Raw genomic sequence first — 10,268 nt, 5'->3', positions numbered from 1 at the left:
GGGGCGCCGCGCCACCCCTCCCCACCCCTCGGACCCGCACCTCTGGATATAGTTGCACGTCGATCATCGTAACCCGTGCTTTCAATTCTGTTTTGCAGCCCGGGAGTGCGCGGCGACGGTGGGCTAAAAAGACTGCCAGGAACAAGCCTCCCGCGGAGAAGTCACAGAAGGACTTGGAGCGCAGGTCAGCGCAGACGCCGGCTGGGGAAACTGCGAGCCTCGCAGGGCGTTGGTGGAGGAAACGGGGTCGCCGGCCCCACTGCCCTCGCCGACATGCACAACGCATCATTCTCGGAGCTAGGGCCCGCCAACACGTCGTGCTTGGGCCCTGCGCTGGGCTGCCCCAACGCGTCGAGCCCGCCGCCGCCGCCGCTGCCACTGCCGCCGCCGCTGGCGGTGGCGGTGCCCGTCGTCTACGCGGTGATCTGCGCAGTGGGGCTGGCTGGCAACTCGGCAGTGCTGTACGTGCTGCTGCGGGCGCCCCGCATGAAGACCGTCACCAACCTGTTTATCCTCAACCTGGCTATCGCCGACGAGCTCTTCACGCTTGTGCTGCCCATCAACATCGCTGACTTCTTGCTGCAGCAATGGCCCTTCGGGGAGCTCATGTGCAAGCTCATCGTGGCCATCGACCAGTACAACACATTCTCCAGCCTTTACTTCCTCACGGTCATGAGCGCCGACCGCTACCTGGTAGTGCTGGCCACAGCCGAGTCGCGCCGGGTGGCTGGCCGCACGTATAGCGCCGCACGCGCTGTGAGCCTGGCCGTGTGGGGGCTCGTGACGCTGGTCGTGCTGCCCTTCGCGGTGTTCGCCCGGCTCGACGACGAGCAGGGCCGGCGCCAGTGCGTGCTGGTCTTCCCGCAGCCGGAAGCCTTCTGGTGGCGGGCGAGCCGCCTCTACACGCTTGTGCTCGGCTTCGCCATCCCCGTGTCCACCATCTGCGTCCTCTACAGCATCCTGCTGTGCCGGCTGCGCGCCATACGGCTGGACAGCAACGCCAAGGCTCTGGACCGCGCTAAGAAGCGGGTGACTCTCTTGGTGGTGGCGATCCTGGCCGTGTGCCTCCTCTGCTGGACGCCCTACCACCTGAGCACCGTGGTGGCGCTCACCACTGACCTCCCGCAGACGCCGCTTGTCATCGCGCTCTCCTACTTCATCACCAGCCTGAGCTACGCCAACAGCTGCCTCAACCCCTTTCTCTATGCCTTCCTAGACGACAGCTTCCGCAGGAGCCTCCGCCAGCTGCTGGCCTGCCGCGCTGCCGCCTGACATCCTCCCGCCCCCCTCCGCGCGCCCTGCGCCCCAGTCCTGCCCGCTCTAGCCCCGGCCGGTGCAGAGGGAGCGGGCGCCCGCGGCGCTCTGGAGGCTTCCCTGAGCTGCAGTCTCCTGTCCCCAACCCCGAAAACTTGCTAAAGATGCAGATTCTTGGGCTCCGGTTCAGACATAGGGAATCGGACGCGCTAGGGCTGCGCCCTCAATTTGAATTTGCCAAGCCCTCCAGATGATGCAAGAGCACACTAAGTATAAGGACTGTTGAGTCTGAGAACCCAGGCGGAACTCTCTCTAATGCCAAAGGCCACCGAGTTGACCCCCGAATTTGACAGGGGAGGGCAGGAAGAGGGGAGAAGGGCGGCAGTGGTCCTGGGAACCCCCTGCCGGTCCCCCCCCCTCCACCCGCCCAGAGCCTTCGCAACCCAGGCTCTAGGTGGAGCCCTCTGCGCTATCCCGGAATGCGGGGAGGCGGGGATGGGGGTGGTGTCTAGAAGAGGCTCGAGGATACCCCCAGGCGTCGGCTCCGCGCTCGCCCTGCACCTTGCTACTTCGGTTTCCGGCAGCGACTGCCCGCGCCTTTGCTCAAAACTGGCGAGCAGCCTGGTCAGGACCTTTAGCGCCTCTCCGCTCGTCCTAATCGCTGGGGAAAAGGGTCAAGGCTCCTGGGTTCGGCGCCCAGCGCTCTAAGGTGCAGGGGGTCTCGTGGAGGGCGCGGGAGTGTATGTGCATGCGTGTGTATCTAGCGGGATTGGGTGAAGGTGGTTGGAGCTTGGCTGTGACTACCTACAATGGTGAGGAGAACAGTGATAATCCCCCCTTCCTGTTTTAGCTCCTTTTCTCTCTGCTTTTCCTTTTCCCTACTCCTACTTTTTGTTGAAAATGCTCCACCACTCTCAGACTTTGGGGGAACCCAGCTCGCACTGCTAGGAAAGGCCTGGAACCGGGAGTCTCCCAGGCGCGCGGTTGTGGCGCCCCCTTGCGGGGCCTGCTGCCCGGCCCCGAGCCTCCGAAAATAGAGCTCTGCACACGCTAAATGGCATCTTAACACCTCTGGGTTACCAGTCCTCGCCGCTTTCCACAATTGACCAGTACTGCTATGTCCCTTTGCCCCAGGTGATCTCTCATACGGCTTGGACCAGTTCGTTGCAAATCTTCGTGCATTGTTTTTCGGACTGAGAACTTTATAAATATATATATGTCCTAATCTCACAAGTTTCTGTGAGGACCACATGAAAGTGAAATGTGTATCCGTTCCTTCTATCCCTTTCTCCTCATATTCTTCATCCCTTTCGCCTGAAGGAGAGCCAGGAAGCTGAAATGACTGACATCTTCATATTTTCCTCTATTGGGTTCCTTTCCACAGGAAGCTATTCCTTAGTGCTAGTCCGGTGAATCTGGTAAATAATCTAGTTCTGTAATCACAAGGGAGCCTGGCCAGCACCCTATCTTTATTTTTATCTTCACTTAAGGGAGACAAAAATGGATTAAGAGAGGACTGAGGCTTAGGTTTACCCAACCATCTGCAGTTTACACCTCAGACATGAGAGCAGAGCCTTAACCAGACTATAGCCCTTGATTACAGTGTTTCAAAGGGTTAGTTTTTCTTTGGGATTAATTCCAAACAGGAATGAAAATTTATAGAAATGCTTGTTTCTTATAGTGCAGTGTTAGGTGCGAAAAAGAGTGTGAGTGTTCCCGGCAGGTTTTGCTTGCTTTGTTTGATGTGCGTGACTCAATTTCTCAATTATTTAGGTACAAAATATCTTTTAAAGTCTATAGAAGGAACTGAATGGAGCACCAGGTGTTATACGCAAACAATGAATCATGGAACACTACATCAAAAACTAATGATGTTATGTGTGGTGATTAACATAACATAATAAAATAAAAAAATAAAAAATAAAAATAAAGTCTATAGAAGGGAAAAAGTCTCCTTTGGGTGGGAGAAAGCAAACTCCCTTTCTGATTTTAGTGAATGAGAATTGATTCCTTAGCCCTCAGAGTTATTAGTAACAGTAATTCATAGCTATCAGTTAAAAAATGTAAATTTAGAAACCTTCTACCTCTAGTAATCAATAATAGTAAATTGTGCAAAATACAGCTTTGTTTTTTTATGTCTCCATTGCATTTTGAATGTTGTACCTTTGAGCAGTCCTTTGCTGGTGGGCTTCAGAGACCTCTTGGAATTCATTGCAGTATCTTTCAAATTTCTTGGAAACATTTTATTGATTTTCTTTATGATTCACAAAATTCTTTTATGAATCAGTACTTTTTTTAAAATTAAAGTTTTAAGCTTAGAGTAACTGCCACATTATCTAAGGTGATGGACAAAGAGTCAAGTGGATATTTGGCCACAAACACAGCCAGTTGCAATCATGAGGATTTGAAACCTCATCTGTTTTCATAAACAGATAGCTGTACTTTGATATTCTCTGGACACAGAGTGGGGGACAGCTGAGTGATCCATCTGTCTACTGTGTCATCCTGGCCACAGATTCACCTGGGGGCTGTCTCAGAATCTTGGAGAGGACTGTTGGAAAAGATGGACTGACATCGCTGTGTTGGCTACAGCGAGGCATGGGTAGGGGTCCTAGTATGGTGTGTGGGGGATTAGGACTCAGTTCAGTTTCACCCCGGCTTTCTAAGTCATTGTATAAACTATTGTGTTGTCATTTCTAGGTTGTTGCCTTCATATTAGCATGTAGAAATCCAAACTGTATGTCTCAGCCTTCCTTTTTATGCCTTAGGTACTAGGTAGAATAAAAAACAGCCATGTACAAATAGATTTTACTTACATCATTCTATTGCAAATGATGTCTTAACTCTGTGTGGAATTCTTGCAGTCTTTGTGTAAACTATGTTGTTTGGTTATACCATTTCTGATGTTTAAAAATGTTTATTTGGTTTTAGTTATCTTTTACTAAGATATGTAACTACTTTACTAGTTATGTAATGTGTGTGCTTCATCTTTCACTTGAGAAATGCAAACATGCTGCTAGTCCATACTGAGAGAAGCTCAGTTTAAAATAAAAGCTGAAACATTCTGGGGAAAAAAGCTGAAGTGTTATGTGTGATAAGTGAATATTCTATTGCTTGAGAACATGGGATCCATAAGTTAGTCACCTTAGTGCCTTTGAGGAAAAGTTATCTCATGGGTAAGCAATGAATAAATAGAAGTATTCGACAGGGAAAGATTAAGAATGAACTCCCCCCGCCACTGATTTTAGTTGAGTGTGAATATGGTGTTTAACTGCTGATTAGCACAAAAACTCTGCGACATATGCCGGCAGAAAAAGCATGATAAGCTTTTACATATAATCATAAACCTCGTTTGTTTAATATTTGAGCAACTTATATAGAGAGTGAAATGGGAGAGAAATTGCTTATGTTATTAGCACACCGTTACTATTTCAGTTAACAGTAAGCACAGACATGGTTCACATGTGTGTAAGGTGAAGGGGGCTAACCAGAAAACCTTTCACATTTAGGGAAAGCTTTCGTGGGTGACTCGGTTGAGCATCTGCCTTCAGCTCAGGTCACAATCCCGGAGTCCTGGGGTCGAACCCCACATGGGGCCCCTGTCTTGGCAGAAAGCCTGCTTCTCCCTCTCCCTCTGCGCCGCTTCCCCAGCTTGTGCTTGCTCTCTCTCTGTCAAATAAATAAATAAATAAAATCTTAAAAAAAGAGAGAGAGAGAGAGAGAAAGCTTCCCTTCCCTCAGTAACAGGCTTGAAAAACAAGAAACAATATCCCACCACGGATGGCACTCATCTATGCTTATCCAGAGTAAGGAAGGAATCAGAGAATGCTTCACATAGTGGTCTTTACTAGGATAGCTTTGGGTCTGGCATTTTAGTCCCATTTTATATAGAGGAAAACTGAGATGCAAGGAACTGGGTCCATTTGGCTAGGCACACAAAGACTAATCAAGACCAATCAGAGCCATCTGTTTCCTCTTTTAGGCATTGTCTCATCCTGTTCCAGCAGAGATGAAATTGGTTGCAGTGTATAATTCAGAATTATTAGACCATAGAAAACATCGATGTCTTTGAAATATTTAATGGATTAAACAAGATATACCTACTATTTCATCATGTGATACAAAGGGAGGATAAGGGATAAGATTTACTAATAGAACTTCAATCCTAATTCAGAATCTTGAAGGTGCATGGTGTTGCTTAAAGGTTATATAAGAATAAAAATTTCTGGACCAGGGCTGGCTGCATTCTTCCCTCAACTGACTGTAATCTGCATGCTTTATACATATGAACTTGTGCTCTAGGATGCACCATTTATGAAAAATAGAATGTCAATAGTACTTCTGTTTATATAGAATAGAGTTTTGCAATGGATGGCACTGTCCTTCAGTTTAGGGCAAGGTGCATTTATTTATTTATATCATATCTTATAAGGTTACATGAAAATATATCACATCAATTTAAAAAATGGGGAAAGGGAACAAAAGTTAAAATGATATCTCTGAGAAACTGTTAAAATGGATGAACTGCATGCTTCCCACAATCCAGCACAGGCTTTCTCTTTTGACAAATACCTACTGGCAGCAAGAGTAGTTTGCATTCCCAGCAAATGCCTCAAATGCCATCTTTGACCAGATGTCCCATTGCACCATGGCCTGGGGAGTCAGCTCAGCATGTTTTTGTGCACAAAGCATCTTTTTCTCTCTAACAAAGACTGGGTTATCAGCAGAGGTGTTCAGGTGTTTTTGTTTGTTTGTTTGTTTGTTTGTTTGTTTTGTTTTGTTTTTGAACGGTATCTCCCGTTCTCCCATCCACCTCCCCTCTGGCAGCCAACAGTTTGTTCTCTATATTTAAGAGTCTGGTTTATGTTTGCCTCTTTTTTCTTTGTTTCTTAAATTCTACGTATGAGTGAAATCACATGGTGTTTGTCTTTCTCTGACTAACTTATTTCACTTAGCATTATACCCTCATGTTGTTGCAATTGGCAAGATTTCATTCCTTCTTATGGCTCAGTAATATCCCATCACATATATATCACTTCTTTATCCATTCATCTATGGATAGACATGGGTTGTTTTCATATCTTTGCTATTATAAATAATGCTGCAATAAACATAGGGGTACATATATCTTTAAAGTAAAGCTTGAAATCAGGAAGGGTCATGCCTCCCAGTTTGTTTTTTCTCATGATTGCTTTGGCTATTTGGGGTCTTTTGTGGTTCCATTTAAATTATAGGATTGTTTTTTCTACTATAAAAATGGCATTGGATCTTGATAGGGATTGCATTGAATCTACAGATGACTTTTGGGTACTATTGACATTTTAACAATATTAATTTCCAATCCATGAATATGGGATACCTTTCCATTTATTTGTACCTTCTTTGATTTCTTTCATCAATGTCTTGTAGTTTTCAGAGTAGAGATCTTTCACTTCCTTGGTTAAGTTTATTCCTAAGCATTATATTGTTTCTGATGCTATTGTAAGTGGGATCATTTTCTTTATTTCTTTCTCAGATAATTCAGTGTTAGTACATAGAAATGCTACTGATTTTTGTCTGTTAACTTTGTATCCTGCCACTTTACTGCATTTGTTGATTATATCTAACAGTTTTTAATGAACTCTTTAGGATTTTCTACATTTAAAATCATGCATATACAAATAGGACAATTTGACTTCTTTCTTTTGAATTGGAATTCTGATTCCTTTTAATTCTTTTCTTGCCTGATTTCCCTGGCAAGGACTTCCAGCTCTATGATGAAGAGTAGTGGTGAGGGTAAGCCCACTTGTCTTGTTTCTGATCTCACAGAAAAACCTTTCAACCTTCCATCATTGAGTATGGTATTAGCTGTGGGCTTATCATATATGGCTTTCATTATTTTGAGGTGCATTTCTTCTGCACCTAATTTGTTAGAAGTTTTTATCATGAACAGATTTTGAATTTTGTCAGATACTTCTTATGTGTCTATTGAGATGATCATTTTTTTTCATTCTATTAATATGATGTATCACATTGATTGATTTACATATGTTGAGCCATCCTTACATTCCAGGTATCAATCCCACTTGATCATTGTAAATAATCCTCTTAATGTGCTACTGAATTTGGCTTGTTAGTATTTTGTTGAGAATTCTTGCAACTATATTCACCAGGAATGTTGGTCTGTATTTTTATTTTCTGGTAGTATCCTTTTCTGGCTTTGGTGTCACGGTAATGCTGGCCTCATAAAATGAGTTTGGGAGTTCCATACTCTTCAACTATTTTGGAAGAGTTTGAGGAGAGTTGGTGTTAATTCTTTAAATGTTTGGTAAAGGGTGCCTGGGTGGCTCAGTTGGTTAAGCGACTGCCTTCGGCTCAGGTCATGATCCTGGAGTCCTGGGATCGAGTCCCACATCGGGCTCTCTGCTCAGCAGGGAGTCTGCTTCTCCCTCCGACCCTCTTCCCTCTCGTGTTCTCTATCTCTCATTCTCTCTCTCTCAAATAAATAAATAAAATCTTAAAAAAAAATAAAAATAAAAAAATAAATGTTTGGTAAAATTCACCAGTGAAGCAGTTTGGCTCTGGACTTTTCTTCATTGGAAGATATTAAATTACTTATTGAATCTCCTTACTAGTAATTATTTTGTTCAGACTTTCTATTTCTTCATCTCTCCTTTCTTTATAGTTTGCATGTTTCTAAAATTTTTTTCATTTCTTCTAGATTTTCCCGTTTGTTGGCATATAGTATAGTTGTTCATAGTAGCCTCTTATGATCCTTTCTATTTCTCTAGTTTTGTGTGTAATGTTCTCTTTTTCATTTATAATTTTTTGGGGGGTTCTGTCTCTTTCTTGCAGTCTAGCCGAATGTTTGTCAATTTTGTTTTTTTCTAAGAACCAGCTTTTAGTTTGGTTAATCTTTTCTATTGTTTTCCTGTTTCTTATTTCATTTATCACTGCTGTAATCTTTATTAGATTACTTTGCTAACTTTGGGCTCAGTATCTTCTTCTTTGTCTAGTTCCTTAAGGTATAAAGTTAGGTTGTTTATTTAGATATCTTTGTTGCTTCTTAATACAAGCATTTATTGCTATGAACTTCCCTCCTAGAACTGCTGTTGCTGCATCTCATAAGTTTTGGTATGTTGTGTTTCCATTTTTATTTGTCTCAAGATGCTTTTTGATTTCCTCTTTAATATCTTCTTTGATCCATATGTTGTTCAGAAGAGTGTTGTTTAATTTTAATGTATTTGTAATTTTTCCAGTTTTCCTCTTGTCATTAATTCTGGTTTCATACCATTGTAGTTAGAAAAGATACTTGGTATAAATTCAATATTCTTGAATTTGCTAAGACTTGTTTTCTGCCCTAACATATGGTCTATCCTAGAAAATGTTTCTCATGCACTTGAAAAGAATGTGCATTCTGTTGTTGTTGAATAGAATGTTCTATGTATGTCTGTTAGGTCCATTTGGTCTATATCATTCAAGTGTGCTGTTTCCTCATTGATTCTCTTTCTGGATGATCTATCTGTTGTTAAGAGTGAGGTATTAAAATCCCCAACTATTATAGTATTGTTGTTTATTTTTCCTTTTAGCTCTGGTTAGTTTTGCTTTCTATATATAGGTGCTCTGATGTTGAGACCGTAAATATTTCCAATTGTTATATCTTCTTGATGGAATGACAACTTTATCATTAAATAATGACATTCCTTGTCTTGTTTTGCCATTTTTAAAGTCTGTTTTGTCTGATATAAGTATAGCTACCCTTTTGTAGTTGTTGTGTCGTTGTTACCATTTGCTTCAAATATTTTTTTCTCTCAATCTTTATGTGTCTTTAAGGCTAAGTGAATCTCTTGTAGGCAACATTATCACTGGGTCTTGTGTTTTTATTCTTTCAAACATTCTATGTCTTTTGATTGATAAATTTAATCTGTTTACATTTTAAGTAATTATTGATAAGTAAAGACTTAACTATTGCCATTTTGTTCCTTGTTTTCTGGTTGTTTTGTGATCCATTGTTTCTTATTTCTTATCTTGCTGTCGTGTGTGTGTGTGTGTGTGTGTGTGAGTGTGTGTGTGTGTGTGTGTGTGTGTGTGTGTGTGTTTTGATGTCTTTTGAAATCAGTATGGTTTGATTTCTTTGTCATGTTCTTTTGTGCAATACTACAGATTTTTCCTTGTGGTTACCATGAGACTTACACAAATATTTTCACATTATAGCACCTCATTTAAATTAATAACTTAACTTCAATGACATTCTTATCCACTTTACACCTTTCCTTCTCCCCACCTCACATTTAAGGTTATTGGTGTTTCAATTTACTTATATTTTATATTGTGTAATTAACAACAGGTTTTTTTGTTGTCATTATTATTTTTACTACATTTGTTTTTTTTTAATTTTAAGCTAGAGTTGTAAGTGAATTATGTGTCATCATTACTATATTACAGAATCTAACTTTGACTTTATGTTTGCCATTATCAGTGAGTTTTACACTGCCTTCTTATGTTTTTCTGTTGCCAATTAACATTCTTTTATTTTCACTCAAAGACTCTTTAGAATTTCTTGTAAGGCAGGTCTAGTGGCAATAAATTCCCCCAGCTTTTTTTGGTCAGGAAAGTCTTTATCTCTACTTCATTTCTGAAGAATGGCTTTGCTAAGTATAGAATTCTTGGTTGACAGTTTTTTTTTCTTTCAATATTTTATAGATCTCATCACATTCTATCCTGAAATCTTTCTGTTGCAAAATTCACTGATAGTCTCATGAATGTCACTTTTCTCTTTTGCTGCTTTCAAAATTCTTTCTTTGTTTTTTGACAATTTAATTATAACATACCTTGGTGTTTGGTTAGCTCTATTCCGATTTAACCCATTTGGGATCCTTTGGGTCTTTTGGATCTGGATGTCTATTTCTCTTCTCAGGTTTGGGCAGTTTTCAACCATTATTGATTTAAATATACTTTCTGTCCCTTTTGCTTTCTCTTCTCCTTCTGGAATTTCCATAATATGAATATTGTTTCCTTTCACTGTGTCCCATAAG

The 10,268-nt window shown here is 41.9% G+C and overlaps 1 protein-coding gene across 1 annotated transcript; it reads left to right on the top strand.

The window, feature by feature from the left end:
• Window positions 1-252: 252 nt before the first annotated feature.
• On the top strand, window positions 253-1,272 carry NPBWR1 (neuropeptides B and W receptor 1). Its single transcript, XM_028118965.2, has one exon. It carries the CDS (start codon window positions 274-276, stop codon window positions 1,270-1,272), a length of 999 nt encoding a protein of 332 aa, XP_027974766.1. The 5' UTR covers window positions 253-273.
• The last annotated feature ends 8,996 nt before the right edge of the window (window positions 1,273-10,268 follow it).

Source organism: Eumetopias jubatus, unplaced genomic scaffold (assembly GCF_037043125.1).
Source record: "Eumetopias jubatus isolate StellerSeaLion01/CBP00866 unplaced genomic scaffold, mEumJub1_p1.0 scaffold_4, whole genome shotgun sequence".
In the NCBI taxonomy this organism is placed as follows: Eukaryota; Metazoa; Chordata; class Mammalia; order Carnivora; family Otariidae; genus Eumetopias; species Eumetopias jubatus.
The sequence above is the reverse complement of the archived record's forward strand: the minus strand, read 5'-3'. Positions and strand labels throughout refer to the sequence as shown.